General features: G+C 46.5%; 1 protein-coding gene across 3 annotated transcripts in view; it reads left to right on the forward strand.

The window, feature by feature from the left end:
• cd247 (CD247 molecule) overlaps positions 1-22,838 on the forward strand; it is a 154,683-nt gene that overhangs the window by 108,345 nt on the left and 23,500 nt on the right. For all 3 annotated transcript variants that reach the window (XM_086006871.1, XM_086006872.1, XM_086006873.1), the window contains exons 2-3: positions 15,424-15,527; positions 17,068-17,136. In XM_086006871.1, coding sequence (XP_085862997.1) covers positions 15,424-15,527; positions 17,068-17,136 — 173 coding nt within the window. The remainder of the gene's footprint in view (positions 1-15,423; positions 15,528-17,067; positions 17,137-22,838) is intronic.

The following is a 22,838-nucleotide window of genomic DNA, read 5'->3' on the forward strand; positions in this document are numbered from 1 at the left end:
TCGAGTGTTTACCAGTCACCAATGCAAGTATTGAAAGGGAAACCAGGAACGACCCGACACTGTCCAGAGTCTACGAGGTGACAGTGAAAGGATGGCCAACACGTGGCGATCCTCTGTTACCGGCATTCTCGGCAAGGCAAGACCAGCTGTCCGTCTGCCATGGTACTTTGATGTACGGGACAAGAGTGATTATTCCTCCCAAGTTAAGGGAAAGAGTTCTAAAAGAACTGCATGAAGGTCATCTGGGGGGAGTTAAGATGAAAAGTCTTGCTAGGGCTTATGTATGGTGGCCGGGTATTGACCAACAGATAGAGGAGTTGACGAAAAGCTGCGCTGGGTGCCAAAAAGTGCAAAATGCACCTCCGATCGCACCACTACACCCATGGGAATGGCCTTCAGCCCCATGGCAACGCGTACATATTGACTTTGCTGGTCCATTCATGGACTCCATGTTCCTAATTGCGGTGGACGCACATTCCAAATGGCCAGAAGTGATCAAGATGAATACCACTACTTCAGAAAAGACAATTGCGGTGTTAAGAACAATATTCGCAAGGAACGGATTGCCAGAACAGATCTGTTCGGACAACGGACCACAGTTCGTGTCGGAAGAATTCCAAAAATTCTTAAAGAATGGGGTGAAACATTATACCTCTGCCCCATATCACCCGGCGACAAACGGGTTGGCCGAGAGATTTGTCCAAACATTCAAAAAGGCAATAAAGGCCATGAACGATGATCAGATTCCGCTACAGCACAAGGTGGACAATTTCCTAATGGCGTATCGAAACGCCGCTCATGCAGTGACTAACCAAAGTCCTGCCATGATGTTTTATAACAGGAGGTTGCGGTCCAGGTTGGACTTGTTAAAACCAAATGTGCGGAGGGAAGTGGAAAACAAACAGTTCCGGCATATTAATAACAAGTCCACGCGAAGTTTCGAAGTAGGACAACCAGTGTTGGCAAGGGGCTATGGAAACGAAAAATGGCAGCCCGGAACAATTCGGGCCAGACAAGGACCTCTGATGTACACAGTAGATATTGGTAACAATGTGATAAGGCGTCATGCGGATCAATGGGTAGAATCAAGAGCAAGAGTCAAACCCATGGTTGCGACAGAGACAACTGTGGAAGACGTTAATGAACCTGAAGCATCTACCTCGGCAGGGACTGTACCTGATGGGGACGTCCAATACATAGGGAACCAACAAGCAGAGTCACCTCAGCAACAAGAATCAGAGACCACTGAAAGGCGTTATCCAGACCGAATCAGAAGGCCTCCTGAGAGACTGAACCTTTGAACTGTTTATACCTGAAGTTATATATGTATATATGTTATGATGTTATGTTAAATAGGGATATGACTATTAAGCTAAAAAGGGAGGATTGTGGTGTATGTAACCTGTTCCACCTTAAGAGAACTTAAGCCTGTTCCACCTTAAGAGATGTACTACTTTCTCTGGCTGCTGTATACGTAATACCGGTGGTGACCACCGGTATATAAGCACTGTGTAGTAAGATGTATTGCAGATCGTCCTGACCTCCAACCAGTAAAGACCTGTTGAACTTTAAGCTTGTAGCCTGTGTGTTATTAATTACAACTAGAAAACACAGACTTTACAATAACGACTCCGAAAGCAGGGAACCGAGTTGTCTGAAACAACATAATGTGATCACAACGGAGGATCACCGAACCATTTGGGTCACTCTCAAGAGTGCAGGAGTCCAGGTAAAGTTGGAATTGGACACAGGATCAGCCCTAACAGTCATAAACCGACGGGACTATGAGCGGCTATTCTCACACATACCCTTGAGAGACACAAAAATTATTTTGAAGACGTACACGGGTCAAAAAGTCTACCCAAAAGGAAAAATAAGGGTGACTGTTATATATAACGATAAGGAAACACCAAAACTAGACCTGTATGTATTGCAAGATGGAGGACCACCATTACTGGGACGTGAATGGATCCGGAAAATACAACTGGATTGGCATTCCATACAGGCACTGACTGTGGCTGACAAAAAGGATGACAACGTCACACCTGGGCGACTGTCAAAGATCATAACTGACGCGAAAGAAGTGTTCCAGCAAGGACTCGGAACACTAAAAGGCATGACAGCGACAATCAAAATTGAAGAAAACGCAAGCCCAAAATTTTTTAAGGCCAGACTGGTACCTTATGCGATCCGCCCAGCCATCGAAGCAGAGCTGGAGAGTCTGGAACGTTCAGGTGTACTGTCCAAGGTAGACTGGAGCGAGTGGGCTACACCCATCGTCCCTGTGATGAAAAAGTCGTTGAGCAGCACGCCTGGGGAACCAAGGAAGGTTCACATCTGTGGGGACTTTAAGGTAACAGTGAACCCGGTCCTTCACACCGTACAATATCCACTTCCGCGGATTGAAGATATTTTCGCCTCACTATCTGGAGGGAAACGCTTCACTAAGATTGATCTGGCCCAGGCGTATCTGCAAATGGAGGTAGAAGAAACATCAAAAAAATACCTCACAATCAACACCCATAAAGGTCTCTACCAATACAACCGGCTGGTATTCGGGGTAGCATCAGCTCCGGCTATTTGGCAGAGGGCAATGGAACAAGTCCTGCAAGGGATCCCAGGGACCCAGTGTTATTTGGACGACATCCTGGTCACGGGCGAAAATGACAGTGATCACCTTGCCAACCTGGAGCAGGTGCTCACTAGATTGCAGGAATATGGGCTCCGAGCTAACCACCCCAAATGCGAGTTTTTTAGAAAACAGATCTCGTATTGTGGCCACGTTATCGATAAAGAGGGGTTACATAAGTCCCCAGAGAAGATTGAGGCAGTAGTCAAGGCTCCAGCACCGGAAAATGTGTCACAACTGAGGTCGTTCCTCGGGCTGGTAAACTACTACCATAAGTTCTTGCCAAATTTGTCTACAATACTACACCCACTGAACACCCTACTGCAAACTGGGGTGCCATGGAAGTGGAGTGACGAATGTAGACGAGCTTTCCAGAAGAGCAAAACACTAATCACATCGAAAGAGGTATTGGCCCATTACAACCCGGCATTACCAATTCGGTTGGCATGTGATGCGTCACCCTACGGCATTGGAGCGGTGCTGTCGCACAAATTCTCGGACGGCTCAGAGAGGCCAATAGCCTTTGCGTCACGATCACTAACCTCAGCCGAGCGTAACTACGCCCAGATTGACAGGGAGGCCCTCAGCCTAGTGTGGGGAGTGAAAAAGTTCAATCACTATCTGCACGGGCAGAAATTCACCTTGCTGACTGATCACCAGCCTCTTGTCTCCATTTTTAATCCGAAGAAGGGCGTTCCAGTGATGACTGCGCAACGACTACAAAGATGGTCACTTTTTCTAGGGGCGCACCACTATGAGATTGAATATAAGGGCACGAAACAGCATGGAAATGCTGATGGACTATCACGCCTGCCACTGCCTACTGCGGAGGAAGTACCAGCAGTGGATCCTGTCGAAATATTCCATTCGACTATAGTTGAATACCTACCGGTAACTAACGCTTGTATCGAAAAGGAAACCCGAAATGACCCGACACTGTCTCAGGTATATGATTTGACGGTGAAGGGATGGCCAGCACATGGCGACTCACTGTTGCCAGCATTCTCGACAAGGAGAGAACAGCTGTCAGTGTGCCGGGGGACCTTGATGTGTGGATCCCGAGTGGTAATTCCACCTAAGTTAAGGGATAGTGCTCAATGAGCTTCATGAGGGTCATCTGGGAGGGGTAAAAATGAAAAGCCTAGCCAGGGCTTATGTGTGGTGGCCGGGAATCGATCAGCAAATCGAAGACCTGACAAAGAGCTGCTCAGGATGCCAGAAAGTCCAAAATGCACCACCACAGGCCCCTCTACACCCATGGGAGTGGCCCTCATCTCCATGGCAACGGGTGCATATTGATTTTGCTGGCCCATTCATGGACTCAATGTTCTTAATAGCCGTGGATGCGCACTCGAAATGGCCTGAGGTCATCAAAATGTCCTCCACCACCACGGAGAAAACTATTGCAGTCCTACGGACCATTTTTGCCAGGAATGGCTTGCCAGAACAGATTGGCTCCGACAACGGACCACAGTTTGTGTCCGAAGAGTTCCGGAGGTTCTTGAAAAAGAATGGGGTAAGGCATTACACATCCGCCCCGTATCATCCAGCCACAAATGGATTGGCTGAGAGGTTCGTACAAACCTTTAAGAAGGCAATAAAGGCTATGTACAATGACAACATTCCACTGCAGCACAAGGTGGACAATTTCCTGTTCGCCTACTGGAATGCGACACATGCAGTCACCAACCAGGCCCCAGCCATGATGTTCTTTAACCGAAGGTTAAGATCTCGCCTGGATTTGCTCAGACCAAACGTACGAAAAGATGTTGAGAGTAAGCAATTCCAGCACATCCATGAGAAGCCAACAAGGAGCTTCAATGTAGGGCAACCAGTCTTGGCCCGCGACTACCGAACAGAAAAATGGCAGCCAGGAACGATATGCACACGGCAGGGCCCACTAATGTACACAGTGGATGTTGGGGAGAGCATCATGAGACGCCATGCTGACCAGATCCTAGAGTCACAGGAACAAGTCAACCCCATGCCTCGCCCATACATACCTGGTGATGAACCCGACGTACAGGTCGCATCTACCCCAGAAACAGTAGCATTGGAAGCTGACGAACCAACCGACGACAGGGGGCCAGAATCGCCTCCGCACCAAGAGCAAGGCACTCGGGAAAGGCACTATCCAGAAAGGATCAGGAAGCCTCCCCAAAGACTGAATATATAGAGACTATTTTCAGCTAATGTTGCATGTTAAAAGTGTTAATTGTAATTAGTTTGATATTTAATTGTTAAATGAGTGTTATGGTACTGTTAATCTAAAAGGGGAGGAATTGTAATGTATATACCTTTAAGGGGGGAACTATCTTTTACAGCTCATGTATACTGCAGTACCGGCAGTGACCACACCTGTATATAGCACTGAGTAGTAATCTGTACAGATCAGTTCCAGTGTGAGCCACGTTGAGTAAACACCTGTTGTACCGTTCTCCTGCAGTCTGTGTCTTATTATACACGGACATAACAGAATAGAAATACATTTCTGGCTTAATGTGCTTATCTAGTTAGTTGCGGAGCCACATTTTTCTGAGTTAGCTGAACTCAGCTGGGGCAAAAGGAAGGGCACTACAATTAGCCTCAGCACTCCTGGTTTAGGGAAGAGACAATCGGGCAACGTTCTTGCTCCGCAGCAATATCTAGTGATTCCTGCTGGAATTCTTATGCGTGGACGGGCTTGGTCTTGGCTGTGATGACTCTGCAGTTGAATAGTCTGCTGGCACTCACCGCCAAGGTTCACACATGAATAATGGTCATTTGGTGAGGTACAGGAGAGCAACTGCTAGGTGTTGCCTTTGGTCAGAGGAGGAAAAGAAAGAGAAGTTAGTGGGGAAAGAGAAAGTTCAAGTGAACAACTATGTTTCTTACACTTCAATGTTTGTAGAGCACCAGTGGTGGGTCGTGAAGCTCGTGCAGACAGAGCATGGCAACAGGCTGGAAGCAGCAGAATCAATGGTCTAAAAATAAATGTAATTTGGATAATGCGGATGCTGCAGTGGTTGTGTAATTGTTCTTGTCATTTGGCTATAGCCCACATCAAGCTCCTCTCCTCAGCAGAGACCCACACACATTTAGTTATCTTTTCACATTATCTCCCCTTCTGAAGTTCAGATGACCCACTCTCTTTGCTTCCGTGGCTCGAAACCATTCATTCCCATTCTCTGCGAACTCTTTCGATCACTCAAACTTGCTCGTCCTGTTCTCTGCGCTTCTTCAGGGGCTCCTGTTTACTTCCTCCCCGCTCCTGCAGTGTCCAGGCAGCAGAAAAGAGAAGGGATGGAAGAGAGAGAGAGAGAGAGAGAGAGAGAGAGAGTGTATCAGAAGTAAATGAGAGTGAGAGAAAAACATTTGGAAGGGAGAGAAACAAGCGAAGGAGATAGAAACTGAAGAAGAGAAAAGCAGAGGGAAGAAGGAAAGAGAGAAACAGGAAGAAAGTCAAAAGCAGAAGGAAAGGAGGAATAGAAAGAGAGAGAATGAGAGACATGTTTGCAGACTTACTGGTATCAGTGTCCTTAGCTAGGTCGGCATGACAGGCTATGAGAATGTTTTGGTGTAGCCTACCTGGAAAAAGTTTGAAGTGGTGGTGCCCAAATTAAAAATGTTTGAGAATCACTGTTTAGAAATAGAAAATGTAGAAATAATGTGGAAAAGGCAGAAAGGGAAAACAAACGTGTGCAATTCAACCTAAAAGAGGATTGTCTAGATCAAAAATAAAAACATAAAATGCTGGAAATACTCAGCAGGTCAGGCAGCATTTGTGGAGAGAGAAACAGAGTTAACGTTTCAGGTCGATGAACTCTGTTTCTCTCTCCACAGATGCTGCCTGACCTGCTGAATATTTCCCGCATTTTCTGTTTTTATTTCGGATTTCCAGCATCCGCAGTATTCTGCTTTTGTCTATATCAGATCCTGTTGAAAGTTTAGAAAATACCACCAGAGGTTTGTACACCGATAAATACCTAGAAATTACAGCCCGTTTATGAAACGGAGTAGACGTAATCTGGGCAGCGGAGAGGACTTTGGGACTGAACCCATTTCTGGTGTTTTTCTGCCCCTTCTTGGCCACTTAGAGAAATCTCAATTGGGGGATAGGCATTTTTTTTTTCACTGCCCCTCCTCCGTCGTAATCTCACTTTTGGAAGTAGCTCTGGCGGGATTGCCAGTCTCCACTGGAAATCCCATTAGTTCTGCTCAGCATACGGCCAACAGTAAGTATACCTGCATGAAGCAGGCATATTTGCTGTACAACTGCTGTATGTGGGCCCCACAATGCCATACCCAAATGGCAAACAACTCGAGAGATTAATTGCTGTTAGGAGAGCTGCACATCATCAATGGTGCAGCCAACACTTTAAATCTTGGACCTTGGTAACTTAGGCCAGATGAATATGTGTCCCTTTGATGGGACAGCAAGGTGCCATTTTGAAATCCCTGTGTCCTGTGGGACAGACACCCCAGTAATATTGTAAATAGCATGGGCACCTGCTCTTATTATGTGAATGACCCCATCCTCAATTCCTTGGAATTTGGAGACAGGGTCAGGCTCAGGGCAGGTGACTGAGTAAAAGTCCCGCCCCAACACAGTTCTGGTGGCAGAGCAGGGCTCTCGGGATTTCTAGCTTATATGACAGCAAGAGGCAACTGACAAGGATCCTTGTAGTTGCTGGGAGTACAGAAAAGTTTCAGAAAAATAGTACCATTGAGAAAATCAGTTTTTTTCCCTATAACATAACAAACACTCCTAGTTTCTAGAAGTGATGGTTAACACTGTATTTGAATATCTGAATACAAAGCACAGAGTTGGAGATGATCTTAGCCCTGATTTTAACTCATGACGCATTTAGAGTGGGCGGTGTTTGCGGGCCAGGCGGGAGTCCCCCACCGACTCCTTGGCATGAAGCCAGGGCCATTTTAACTCCTGGGACTCCTTTGAATTGTTCAGGTATTCCTCCTGCCCGAAACCGGCGGGAGTGACAACGTTTGCTGGCGGGCGGGCGGGCGGGAGCAGGAATCGCGCCTGGAGCCGCATGCCACCGGAGGACCCAAGAGAACAGTCCCCGCCACAAGATCTGGCTCACTGTCTGCTCTCCCCATCTGCCCTCTCAGGTGGACATAAAATATCCCATTTTACTAACAGGGAGTTCTTCTCTAAAATATAGTTTTCTTTGTGCAATTTTGAAATTGAAACCATCAATAATTGAGAACACTGGCAAACATCTAAATGAAGAAACCAAATAACTTTGCCAACAACAACTTGCGTATATATAAGCACCTCTAATGTAGAAAAACATCCCAAAGTGTTTCACAGAGATGCAATCAGAAAAATGGCCACCAAGCCAAAGAAGGAGATATTAGGAGGGGTGATAAAATCCTTGATCAGTGAGGTGGGTTTTAAGGAGTGTGAGTTAAAAGAGTAGAGGAAGAAGGAGAGGCAGAGCGGTTTAGGGAGCGAATTCCAGAGCATAGGGCCTGGGTAGCTGAAGACATGACCGCCAATGGTGAGGTGAAGTGAAGTGGGGAGGGGTACATGAGAGGCCAGAGTCAGAGGAATGGAGAGTTTAGAGGAGGTTGGGCAAGGTCATGAAGGGATTTAAACATGAGGATGAGAATGTTAAATTTGAGGCGTTGGGAAACTGGGAGCTCGAATAGGAGTGATGGGCGAGTAAGATTGCTGCAGGATAGGATACAGGCAGAATTGTTTTGGATGAGCTTAAGTTTACAGAGGATTGGAGACTGGTCTGGAGAACATTGGAATAATTGAGTTTGGTGATGACAACAGCATGAATGAGGGTTTCAGTAGCAGACAGGCTGGCGTTGGGGCAGAAGCAGACAATACTTCAGATATGGAAGTACGAACATACAAAATTGACGGGCAGGAAAAGACTAGCTGGTCCATCAAGCCTGCCCCGCACCATGATAGGAACATAGGAACAGGAGTCGGCCATTGCGCTCCTCCAGCCTGTTCCGCTAATCTGCGACCTAACTCCATATACCTGCCTTTGGTTAACAAGCTATCAATCTCAGGTTTAAAATTAACAATCGATCGGGCAACATTTGCCATTTGCGGAAGAGTTCCAAACTTCTTCCATCCTTTGTGTGTAGAAGTGTTTCCTAATTTCACTCCTGAAAGGTCTGGCTCTAATTTTTAGACTATGCCCCCTCGTCCTAGAATCCCCAGCCGGCGGAAATAGTTTCTCTCTAGCTACCCTATCTGTTCCCCTTAATATCTTGAAAACTTCGATCAGATCACCCCTTAACTTTAAATTCTAGGGAATACAACCCTAATTTGTGTAATCTCTCCTCGTAACTTAACCCTTGGAGTCTGGGCTATCATTCTGGTAAACCTACGCTGCACTCCCTCCAAGGCCAATATATCCTTCCTAAGGTGTGGTGCCCAGAACTGCTCACAGTACTCCAGGTGTGGTCTAAGCAGGGTTTTGTATAGCTGCAGCATAACTTCTACCCCTTTGTATTCTAGACCTCTAGATATAAAAGCCAGCATTCTATTAGCCTTTTTGATTATTTTCTGTACATGACATTTTAATGATCTATGTACCTGGACCCCCAAGTCTCTTTGAACCCCACTGTTTTTAAGCTATTCACCATTTAGAAAGTACCCTGTTCTAGCCTTTTAAAGTCCAAAGTGGATGACCTTACATTTGCCTACATTGAAATCCATTTGCCACAGTTTTGCCCATTCACTTAATCTATCGCCATCCCTTTGTAATTTTATGTTTCCATCTACACTGCCTACAATTCCACCTATCTTTGTGTCATTGGCAAATCTGGATATATGACTTTCTATGCCATCATCTAGGTCATTAATAAACAGTGAATAGTTAAGGCCCCAACACAGATCCCTGCGGGACGCCACTAGTCACATCCTGCCAATTGGAGTACCTACCCATTATCTCTACACTCTGTCTCCTGCCGCTTAGCCAACGACCTAACCAGGTCAATAATTTGCCCTCAATTCAGTGGGCTTCTACCTTAGTTAACAGTCTCTTATGTGGGACTTTATCAAATGCCTTCTGGAAGTCCATATAAATAACATCCATAGACATTCCCCTGTCCACTACTTTAGTCACCTCTTCAAAAAATTCGATCAGGTTTGTCAGGCAGGACCTACCTTTTACAAATCCATGCTGGCTCTCTCTGATCAACCGAAAATTTGAGAGGTGTTCAGTCACCCTATCCTTAATTATAGACTCTAGCAATTTCCTGACAACAGATGTTAGGCTAACTGATCTATAATTCCATGGTTTCCCTCTCTCGCCATCCCTAAATAATAGAGTGACATGCACAAGTTTCCAATCTAAAGGAACGGTTTATGAATCGAGAGAACTTTCGAAGATTATAGTTAGGGCATCTGCAATGTGCTCACCTACTTCCTTTAAATCCCTGGGATGGAAACCATCTGGTCCTGGGGATTTGTCACTCTTTAGTGCCATTATTTTCTTCATTACTGTTATTTTACTTACGTTAATTTTATTTAGTCCCTGTCTGATTCAATATTAGTTTCCTTGGGATTTCCGGCATGCTATCCTCCTCTTCTACTGTAAATACTGATGCAAAGTAATTATTCAACATGTCCACCATTTCCTTATCATTGACAATATCACCGCTTTCAGTTTTTAAGGGGCCAACATTGCTCGACTACCCTTTTCCTAATATAATTGTAACAATTCTGTGTGTTGATTTTGATATCCCTTGCCAGTTTCTTTTCATATTCCCTTTTTGTAGCTCTTACTATCTGTTTTGTGGTCCTTTGCTGCTCTTTGTATCTTTCCCATGCGCCAGGATCTGTGCTATTTTACATGCTTTTTCTCTTAGTTTTATGCTGTCTCTTACCTCTTTAGTCGCCCATGGCTTTTTCTTTGGCAAGTAGAGTTCTTGCTCCCTCAGGGGTATAAACTGGTTCTTTTTTGAACACCTCCCACTGATCTGTTGTTTTACCCATGTGGTAAACCACTTTGTATTCCACTGTGTGCATGTCTGTACATGTCTCAGCTGACTCCTCCCACGAGTCCAGGTATAAAGGTGACTGCTCCACAGTCCCTCTGTATTCTGGACCAGTCGACCACTCGAGGCACACCTTCATTCTCTTGTTAATAAAAGCCTGTTAGTTACTCGCTTAATCTCAGTCTTTTGAGTAATTGATAGCGCATCAATTTTATTAACAAGATTTTTATAATGGAGAAGATCCTCACACCAGCACGCCTGGACTTAGATCATCGGGAGGCAGACTCATCCACCAAGTTTACTCACTGGCTTAGGTGTTTTGAAAAATTCCTGGTCGCCTCCGCTGAAACGGTCAAATCGGACGAGGACAAACTGGATGTCCTGACCTCCAAAGTGAACCACCGAGTGTACTCGGTCATCCAGGATGCGACCTCGTACGCGGATGCTATCAAGCTCCTCAAGGACCAGTACACGCGCCCAGTGAACGAGGTGTACGCTAGGCACCTCCTGGGGAGTCGTAAACAACAACCTGGGGAATCGACCGAGGAATACCTTCAGGCACTGTCTGTGCTTGGCCGGGCCTGTGGTTGTCAGGATGTAAAGGCCGCCGTGTACACAGAGGAACTTATCCGGGACGCTTTTGTAGCGGGCCACAGGTCCAATTACACCCGACAGCGACTGTTGGAGCAGAGTGACCTCGATCTCAACAAGGCCTCTGAACTCACACTATCATTGGACGCAGCCTACCGGGGCATGGACGCCTACTCCTCTGCACCATGGACGCCGCGGGGAACGACAGCCTGGGACACGGTAGGACCGTCTCATAGCGCCGTGCCACCCCAGCCACATCCCAGCAACGGCCCAACTACCGCAGCAGTGTCCCAAGGCCAGACAGCAGTGCCCCAAGGCCAGAAATGCTACTTCTGTGGCCAGGCCAAACACCCCAGAGCGCGCTGCCCGGCGAAAAATGCGATCTGCTCAGGCTGCGGGAAGAAAGGACACTACGCCAGCGTCTGCAGGGCCAAAGCCACCCTGAACCCCAGCAGCGCCGCGTGTGGGCCGCCATCTTGGGCCTCCCCAGCCATGTGCGAACCACCGGAACAGCAGCCTCCAGCCACATGGGGATCATGGACGCCGCCATCTTGGACGACAGCCGGGACGCAGCAGGCCCCCAACACCGCCTCATCTGATACCCGCAGCGACACACCGACCCCTACGCTGGCCTCCGTTACGCTGGACCAAGCGAGACTGCACCAGCTGGCCCGGTCCACAATGGACATTAAGGTAAATGGTCACGAAACAATCTGCCTTTTTGACTCTGGGAGCAGAGAGAGCTTCATCCACCCAGACACGGTGCGGCGTTGCTCTCTCCCAGTCCTGCCTGCGCACCAGCGGATTTCTATGGCCTCCGAGTCCCAGTCGGTGGACATTGGCGGCTACTGCGTGGTGACACTCGTAGTAGACGGGACTGTGTACGATAATTTTAAACTTCTGGTCCTGCCCACCTCTGCGCTGCCGTTCTACTGGGGTTAGATTTTCAGTGCCACCTTAAAAGTGTTACGATGGCGTACGGTGGACCCCTCCCCCCACTCTCAGTCCGCAGCCAGCAGTTTACAAATTGCCCGCCGCGCACCAGGTGCAACCTCTCCACACTCAGAGTCACCCCCCCCCCCACTGTTTGCTAACCTCACCCCCGACTGTAAGCCCATCGCCACAAAGAGCAGCCGATACAGTGCCGGGGACAGGGTTTTCATTAAAACCGAAGTGGAGCGGCTCCTGAAGGAGGGGATTATTGAGGGCAGCACCAGCCCCTGGCGAGCCCAGGTTGTGGTTGTTAAGACCGGCGAGAAGCAGCGCCTGGTCATCGACTACAGCCAGACAATAAATCGCTACATCCTGCTGGACGCTTACCCACTCCCCCGTATAGCTGATATGGTCAACCAGATCGCGCAGTACCGCGTCTTCTCGACCATTGACCTGAAATCAGCGTACCACCAGCTCCCTATCCGCCCTGAGGACCGCCAGTATACTGCCTTTGAGGCAAACGGCCGCCTCTATCACTTCCTTAGGGTTCCCTTTGGCGTCACCAACGGGGTCTCCGTCTTCCAAAGGGAGATGGACCGGATGGTCGATCAAAATGCGTTGCAGGCCACTTTCCCATATCTGGACAATGTGACCATCTGCGGCCATGACTTGCAGGACCATGACGCAAACCTCGAAAAGTTCCTCTGCACCGCCAAACTCCTCAACCTGACGTATAACAAGGAGAAGTGCATATTCCGCACAACCCGCCTCGCCATCCTTGGCTGTGTGTGGAACACGGAGTCATCGGTCCCGACCCTGACCGGATGCGTCCCCTTATGGAACTCCCACTGCCCCACTGCCTCAAGGCCCTGAAAAGGTGCCTAGGGTTTTTCTCTTATTACGCCCAGTGGGTCCCCTACTATGCGGACAAGGCCCGTCCGCTGATCAAGTCCACCTCTTTTCCCGTGACGGCAGAGGCCCGCTTAGCCTTCCACCGTATCAAGGAAGACATTGCCAAGCCACCATGCACGCAGTGGACGAATCCATCCCCTTCCAGGTGGAAAGCGGCGCGTCCGACTTTGCCCTGGCCGCTACGCTCAATCAGGCGGGGAGACCCGTGGCCTTCTTTTCACGAACCCTCCAGGGCCCGGAGACCAGACACTCCGCCGTTGAGAAGGAGGCCCAGGCTATTGTGGAGGCTGTGCGTCATTGGAGGCACTACCTGGCCGGAAAACGATTTACCCTGCTCACTGACCAGCGTTCAGTTGCTTTTATGTTTAACAACAAGCAGAGGGGCAAAATCAAAAACGACAAGATCTTGAGGTGGAGAATCGAACTTTCCACCTACAATTATGAGATCTTGTACCGGTCCGAGAAGCTCAATGAACCCCCGGATGCTCTATCGCGTGGCACCTGCGCCAGCGTGCAGATCGATAGACTGCGGGCCCTCCACAATGACCTCTGCCACCCGGGGGTCACCAGGTTCTTCCACTTCATCAAGGCCCGCAACCTGCCTTACTCCATTGAGGAGGTCAGGACCATGACCAGGAACTGCCAAGTCTGCGCTGAGTGCAAACCGCACTTTTATAGGCCAGACAGGGCTCACCTGATAAAAGCCACTCGCCCCTTCGAGCGCCTGAGCGTTGATTTTAAAGGGCCTCTCCCCTCCTCCGACCGCAATGTGTACTTCCTCAACATTATTGATGAGTACTCCCGTTTCCCGTTCGCCATCCCCTGCCCGGACATGACCAGTGCCACGGTCATTAAATGTCTGAACGACCTCTTCACCCTGTTCGGTTTCCCCAGCTATATCCACAGCGACCGGGGCTCATCGTTTATGAGCGACGAACTCCGTCTGTACCTGCTCGCTAGGGGTATTGCCACAAGCAGGACCACCAGTTACAACCCCCGGGGGAACGGACAGGTGGAAAGAGAGAATACGACAGTTTGGAAGGCCGCCCTGCTAGCCTTAAAGTCTAGGGGCCTTCCGACCTCCCGCTGGCAGGATGTGCTCCCCGATGCGCTCCACTCTATTCGGTCACTGCTCTGCACTGCCACTAACGTCACCCCTCATGAGAAAATGTTTGTCTTCCCAAGGAAGTCCACATCGGGGACATCGCTACCACCATGGCTGACGTCCCCAGGGCCGGTCCTACTGAGAAGACACGTGAGGACCCATAAAACGGACCCCCTGGTCGAGAGGGTCGACCTCCTCCACACCAACCCCCAGTATGCTTACATTGCGTACCCGGATGGGCGGGAGGACACAGTCTCCATATGAGACCTCGCACCCTCGGGGGCCGCAGTAACCCACTACCCACTACCACCCCCCCCACGACCCGATATCCAGCCCCAGCAGATGGCAGGCCTGGGCCCTGCGACCCGCTCGACACCTATGAGGACTACACACCAGTGCCCCAGCCTACGCGGGACTCGACGCCGGAAGCTTCACTACCCCTGCCGTTGCCACGTCGATCACAGCGGCAGACAAGACCTCCAGAGAGACTCCAATACACTAACTTTTAATACACTTCACCCCGCCGGACTCATTTTTAAACAAGGGGTGAATGTGGTAAACCACTGTTTGTATTCCACTGTGTACATGCCTGTACATGTCTTGGCTGACTCCTCCCACGAGTCCAGGTATAAAGGTGACTGCTCCACAGTCCCTCTGTATTCTGGACCGGTCGACCACTCGAGGCACACCTTCATTCTGTTGTTAATAAAAGCCTGTTAGTTACTTGCTTAATCTCAGTCTTTTGAGTTATTGATAGCGCATCAACCCATTAACAGATTTGCCCAGTTTACTGTGGACAGTCTCTGTCTCATCCCATTGAAATCAGCCTCACCTAAATCTAGAATCTTAGTAACTGTTTTGCGTTTCTCCCTTTCAAACACTGTGTTGAACTCAATCATGTTATGATCGCTATTGGATAAATGTTCACGCACAGTTAGGCTGTTAACTAAATCTGGCTCATTAATAAATCTAATATGGCCTTGTTGCCCCTAAGATATACTGTTGTAGAAAACTATCCCGGACACACTCAAGAAATTCACTACCTTTCTGGCAGGTGCTAATCTGCTTATCCCGATCTATATGAAAGTTAAAATCCCCCCATTAAAACCACTCTGCCTTTACTATACGCTTGTCTAATCTCTGCATTTATACAATCCAGCACTTCACAGCTGCATGGACAGGATACCTGGGCATCATTAGTGAAGAAGGATCCAGATATCAACTGATATCAAACAAAACACTTGGAAAAATGGTTGACTGGGCTTTTTGTTTTCCATCTTGACAGATGCTGACGGTATGAACCTGAATGACCCTAAGTTGTGTTACATTCTGGATGGAATTCTCTTTGTGTATGGGATTATAATCACTGCTCTCTACCTTAAACTGAGGGTAAGTCATTTACCATTATATTTAACCGTTGAGCTTCAAGGGAACCATAAATTGTATATTTGTTATAGAGGGAGATAGTGTTACATTGCATAGGTCTCCAGGTCACTCCATAACATTAAAGTAATTCTTCAAAATGTATAATGTGCAGGTCTAAACTGTATGGGAAGCAAATCAGTCAACCTTATTCCAGTGATTCATGTGCAGTATGCTCGGAGTTTTAGTGTGTGCCATGATCTAGATGTAGATGTATCGATGTGCTGCAGCATTGAGTGGTAGGACACAGCACCCATGATTTCCCACCCAAGAAGTTTCCAGGTTCAGCCAAATACCATGTAGCCTAGGAGGGGTGGATCTCAAGTTATTTTGGTAATGTTAATTTGGTAATCTAACTTTACAGTCACAGCAAAAACATTTAAAATGGAATAGTAACAAACTCCCCACATGGGCGTTGCAAAGCTATGCACATAATGGGGATGTGCTCCGAGACAGAGAAGGTATTTTTTTAATGAGATCCATTTTTCTTATTTCTTCTTTATTGCAGCATGAATTATTAGAGCTGGACATTTTTTCCCCTTAGCACGAGGCATCCGTGGCCATTACTAGCATAGAAAGAACATTTATCCCAAGGTTTCAGTGCTTCACCTCTTTTCCAAACATTAAATTAATAAAACCACACAGATTAAAACTACATTTGTTTAAAAACAAATAGTGGGAAGATTGTCCATTCACCTATGGGAACAATTTGTTCCCATTCCTGGTGCAGATCATAAAAATCTGACAAGTTAGCACACCAAGGACTCCATAATCATTCGACGACAATTACCACATTAATTTTACCATACACAAGGAAATACTTATTTCTTACCACAGTGTAACTGCCACCCTACTACAGAACAGAAATAGCACTAGTGTCAATCAAAAGAATATTTAGTCCTTAGCTCCATATGGTTTCTCTTGCTTACAAGTCCTATGATGGCATTTATTTAACATTACCATTCACAAATAAATTATTAAAGTTTGGAGATTTTTCTAATTTCACATGTTACATTTTTGTAGAAAAGTGTCCTCTACACACAAGACATTGTTGATGCAGGATATTTGTGAATGCATGCACTTCTCTTTGTAATTTCCCAAGTATTTTCTTAATTATCCTTTCAGCACTCCATGGGCCACACATGAACAGGGGTTGAAAGAGCAAACAGGTGCCCTGCTCTCTTGCCTCTTATGATGGCTGCAGGGAGTAGCAGGAAAGTGGTCTGATTGAACCTCTCTCAGATTCTCTCCCTCCACCACCTTTTGGAAAAGTGCACGAGTAGCACCTCCCCCGAACATGGCTGAGATTGGTAACTATTGGTAACCCAGTAGTGTGGGAGACTGTGGGTGTCTTGATACAGGTTTCTCATCACACAAAGAACAAATTGAAAAATCTTTATAATTTCTTGTAGTATGAGAATATACAGTAATATGTTTGTAGCAGGCAATGGGATTGAAAAATGAAATTCATTTTCACAAAATGTCCTTTTTTATTTTGTTTTCAAAGCTGACCAAGGTAAAAAGTAAACCAGAAGATAGTCCTGCTAACCAACCGAATCTAGATGAAACATATCAAGTAAGTAGCTGTTTACAATTTATTTAATTGGTTACTTTTTAACTGTTGCTGCGTTATCCAATTTATTAGTTCTGGCACCCTGTGATGTACAGTGAAAGCGTTGTTTGCCAGCACTACTGAAGCTTGAGTGTACTGAGGTGTACAGGTGTACACTGAGGTGGCCAATGTTCAGTTGCTTGTCACCCACAAATCACTCACCTTTTCTGCAAATGGTAGTCACTATTTTGGAGATGGGTCTAGATGAAAGTAGGACAAATGCTTGTTCAGACCATTATTCACAATATTTGGCACTGAAAATTAATTGGAGGAAAGGTAACACAAAAGTTAACAAATACAAATCCATCTTCTTGGAGGAAGCCAGAAATAGATCCGTATTTTTCACTGTTTTCCCTCTCTTTACCAATAAAAATCTCTTCACAAACCCCCATCCCATTATTGTACGAATCTCTGAAATGACTAAAGTGTTTTGGCAACACACTAATAACAGAGTGAAACTGCCCTTTCTCACTCCCGTAGGTGTGTGGTCTTTTATCCTTGGAGCCTGGGGGGGAGGGGGAAATTCATACCAGAGATTTAAAACATTTTTTTTAAACTTTGAATACAGGCATGTGTGTGATTTAATAATTGTAAGTTGTTAAAGATCAGTCGCAGTTGAGACTGAAATGTTCTGAAAATCATATGTGATATAAAAGCTCAAGACTTAATGTGAAGGAATAGTTCAATGTTGTCATTTAGTTTATTTGGAGAAGTACAAAAATATTCTGTATATTTCTCTAATTCTTCAATGAGCTCGGCATTCAAATTTGACAGAAAATATAATTCTGTATGACAGAAAGCATTAGAACTTACAAAGGAGCTTCATAACGGTTGAAACTATGGGGCCGTTTATTGTTTTGGGGGAATATTGAGCAGGATGTCCACCTCATGCAGTCACTGGGAGGCCTGACCAATTTTCATGGTCGGGCATCATTAACAAGCCGTCAGTGAGCTGCCAGTGCTAATTGTGCTCCTTATAGGCAGCTCACCAATTGGGAGGTTGGGAAATCCAGCAGGGTAGCTGATTTTGATGAGCCTATGGCAGCATCTTAAAGAGGAGGGTGGAAGCATCAGGAGTAGCAGTTTATATTCTCATCTGCATGCAGCCCCTCAGCGACATCATTGGATAGCACAGCGTCAGTTTCTACACGTACGCTGATGACACTCAGCTCTACCTCACCACCACCAATCCCGACCCCGCCACGGTCTCTAAATTGTCAGACTGCTAATCTGACATCCAGTACTGGATGAGCAGAAATTTCCTCCAAATAAATATTGGGAAACTGAAGCCATTGTCTTCAGTCCCCACCGCTAACTCTGTTCCCAAGCCACCAACTCCATCCCTCTCCCTGGCAATTGAACCAGACTATTCGCAACCTTGGTGTAGTATTTGACCCCAAGATGAGCTTCTGACCACATATCCATGCCATCACTAAGACCACCTATTTCCACCTCCATAAAATCGTCTGACTCTACCCCTGCTTCAGCTCATCAGCTGCTGAATCCCTCATCCATGCCTTTATTACCACTAGACTTGACGATTCCAACACACTCCTGGCTGGCCTCCCATCTTCCACCCTCCGTAAACTTGAGGTCATCCAAAACTCTGCTGCCCGTGTCCTAATTCGCACCAAGCCCCAATCACCCATCACTCTTGTGCTCGCTGACCTACATTGGCTCCAGGTTAAGCAACGCCTCGGTTTTAAAATTCTCATAATTGTTTTCAAATCCCTCTATGGCCTGGCCCCTCCCTATCTCTGTAACCTCCTCCAACCCTACAACCCTCTGCGATATCGGCGCTCCTCCAATTCTGACCTTTTGCGCATCCCCAATTTTAATTGCTCCGTCATTGGTGCACGTATCTTCAGCTGCAAAGGCCCTAAGTTTTGGAATTCCCTCCCTAACCCTCTACCTCTCTTTCCTCCTTTAAGACACTCCTTAAAACCTACCTCTTTGACCAAGCATTTGGTCATCTGCCCTAATATCTCCTTATGTAGTTCAGTGTCAAATTTTGTTTGATAACAATCCTGTGAAGCATCTTAAGAACATAAGAAATAGGAGCAGGAATAGGCCATTCGGCCCCTGGAGCCTGCTCCACCATTCAATAAGATCATGGCTAATCTTCTACCTCATCTCCACTTTCCTGCACTATCCCCATATCCCTTGATTCCCTTAATAGCCAAAAATCTATTGATCTCTGTCTTGAATATACTCAATGACTGAGCCTCCACAGTCCTCTGGGGTAGAGAATTCCAAAGATTTACCAACATCTGAGTGAAGCAATTTCTCCTCATCTCAGTCCTAAATGGCCAACCCCTTATTCTGAAACTGTGACCCCTGGTTCTAGACTTCCCAGCCAGGGAAAACATCCTCCCTGCATCTACCCTGTCAAGCCCTGTAAGAATTTTGTATGTTTCAATGAGCTCACCTCTCATTCTTCTAAACTCCAGAGAATATAGGCCTAGTCTACTCAATCTCTCCTCATAGGACAATCCCCCCATCCCAAGAACCAGTCTGGTGAACCTTTGTTGCACTCTATGGCAAGTATATCCTTTCTTAGGTAAGACCACCAAAACTGTACACAATACTCCAGGTGTGGTCTCAACAAGGCCCTCTATAATTGCAGTAAGACGTCTTTACTCTTATACTCAAATCCTCTTGTAATAAAGGCCAACATACCATTTGCTTTCTTAATTGCTTGCTGTACCTGCATGTTAACTTTCAGTGATTTGTGTACAAGGACACCCAGGTCCCCCTGAACACCAACATTTCCCAATCTCTCACCATTTAAAAAATACTCTGATTTCCTACCAAAGTGGATAACTTCACATTTCTCCACATTATATTCCATTTGCCATGTTCTTACCCACTCACTTAGCCTGTCTATATCCCCTTGAAGCCTCTTTGCATCCTTCTCATAACTTACATTCCCACCTAGCTTTGTATCATCAGCAAACTTGGATATATTACAGAAAATGCTGGAAATGCTCAGCAGGTCAGGCAGCATCTGTAGAGAGAAACAGAGTTAACATTTCAGGTCGATGACCCTTCGTCAGAACTGGCAGTCCTGATGAAGGGTCATCGACCTGAAACGTCAACTGTTTCTCTCTCTACAGATGCTGCCTGACCTGCTGTCTATTTCCAGCATTTTCTGTTTTTATTTCAGATTTCCCTCATCCGCAGTATTTTGCTTTTGGATATGTTACATTTGGTCCCCTCGTCCAAATCATTGATGTAGATTGTGAATAGCTGAGGCCTAAGCACTGACCCTTGCGGTACCCCACTAGTTACAGCCTGCCAACCTGAAAATGACCCGTTTATTCCTACTCTCTGTTTTTTGTCCGTTAACCAATCCTCAATCCATCCTAGTATATTACCCCCAATCCCATGAGCCCTAATTTTGTTTAATAACCTCTTGTGTGGCACCTTATCAAATGCCTTCTGAAAATCTAAATACATTACATCCACTGGTTCCCCCTTATCTATTCTGCTCGTTACAACCTCAAAAAACTCTGACAGATTCGTCAAACACGATTTCCCTTTCATAAATCCATGTTGACTCTGCCCAATCCTATTATTATTTTCTAAGTGCCCTGTTACCACGTCCTTAATAATAAATTCTAGCATTTTCCCTGCTACCGATGTCAGGCTAACTGGTCTGTAGTTCCCCGTTTTCTCTCTCCTTCCTTTCTTAAATAGTGGGGTTACATTTGCTACCTTCCAATCCGTGGGAACCGTTCCAGAATCTATGGAATTTTGGAAAGTGACACCCAATGCATCCACTATCGCTATAGCCACCTCTTTGAAAATCCTAGGTGGCTATAGATAGGACTTTTTACTATGTTAAAGGCACTATATAAATACAAGTTGTTGTTATTAGTGGCAGCACCTACCGCAGCATGGAGATAAATATTGGAAGTCCTTAAGGCTCAAAATACACAAGCATGTGGAGGTATACATGACATTTGATCACGTGACACCGCTCATGTGATGAGTAATAACATGACATTTGCCCACTGTTTGTAAATGTTTTTGCATTTACCTTTCCTGGGATGGGAGGGTTGTCCTATATGAGGAAAGATTGAGCCTATACACTCTGGAGTTTAGAAGAATGAGAGGTGATCTCATTGAAACATACTGTATTTTGAGGGGGATTGACAGGGTAGATGCTGAGAGGTTGTTTCCCCTGGCTGGAGAGTCTAGAACAAGGGGGCTTTGGGCTAGAAATTCAGTACTGCCCCGGTTGGACGCTAAAATTTAAAAAGTTGAGAATTAGCGCCAGGCGCTAATCACTGGCGACGTCTGCGAAATTCGGCGTTAGCGCTCCAGGAAGGAAGTGGAGCGCTAAATCAAGCACTCCACTTCCTTCCTGGAGCGCTAAAGGACACAGGCAGGACGGGGGAGGTGCAGTGCTGCACAATGTTCTGTGCAGCGCTGCCACGACCCGGGCCAACTTCCCTCCCTTAAAGGGAAAGGCCATCGCTGCAGGCTCTGCATTGGGACCAGTTAACTGGTCCTCGATGACTGCTGCGATCCGGCCCGATCAGCCCCATGCACTCCAGCAGAGTGCCGGGCTGATCAATCGCGGCCGAAGAAAAATGGAAAAAAATTTAAATCATGCATTGCAACAATTTTTCTACTTACTGCGCCAACATCCCCTTTAACTTGCGCTCTCGAAGCGCCCGGCCTCCCGAACAACACCTCCTACAGCAGTCAGTGTTGTTACCCGGCGATGCTGCAGGGGGTGGAACCGAAGTTTGGGTCCGGGGCACTACTCAGGACAATGACGTCGCGCTCTCCGGGCGCAGGAGATCGTGGCGCAATGTGTTACCGTCGCTGCAAACCGCTCGGCCAATTTAGTGGGAGTCGTTCATTTTGCCGCGCCCGGTCGGTAAGTCATTAGTGCCCCCCGGAGGCGATAACGGGAGGCGCTAACGTGGCCAATGTTTAGGCCATAGTCTCAGTCTTAAAAGGCCGATCCCTTATCCTAAGATGAGGAGGAATTTCTTCACTCAGAGGCTTGCGAATCTTTGGAATTCTCTGCCCCAAAGTGCTGTGGATGCTCAGTCGTTGAGTATATTCAAGGCTGAGATCGATAGATTTTTGGACTCGAGGAATTAAGCGATATGGAGATCAGGCGGGAAAGTGGAGTTGAGGTCGAAGATCAGCCATGATCTTATTGAATGGCGGAGCAGGCTCGAGGGGCCGAATGGCCTACTCCTGCTTCTAATTCTTATGTTCCTTAGTATCACCAAGCCCCGAATAAAATTTGACTTTTTGTTTTAGTGAAATTAATTAATAACAATTTATAAATCAAAGAAAGAACACAATAGAAAGATTTAAGGATAAGTAATGTTCAATTAAAAATTACTTGTGACGTTTCTACAGTATCAACCGCAATGAGAAACACCAAGTAAACATGGGGAGTGGGCAGGGAAGTGGAGTGGAGGCCAACATCAGATCAGCCATGATCTTATTGAATGGCGGAGCAGGCTCGAGGGGCCAAATGACCTACTCCTGCTCCTACGTCTTATGTTATAAATTCTACTGATTCAACAGTCATCATCGATATAAGTAATTTCTAACTAAAGTTTTTGTACAATTTTATGACTTTTTGCAGTACACAGCAAGTTATAAAAATAATAAATAAAACCAAAACTAAACCG

The sequence above is a fragment of the Somniosus microcephalus genome, chromosome 14 (genome assembly GCF_052327205.1).
Source record: "Somniosus microcephalus isolate GS21.2 chromosome 14, FLI_Smic_1.0, whole genome shotgun sequence".
Classification (NCBI taxonomy): Eukaryota; Metazoa; Chordata; class Chondrichthyes; order Squaliformes; family Somniosidae; genus Somniosus; species Somniosus microcephalus.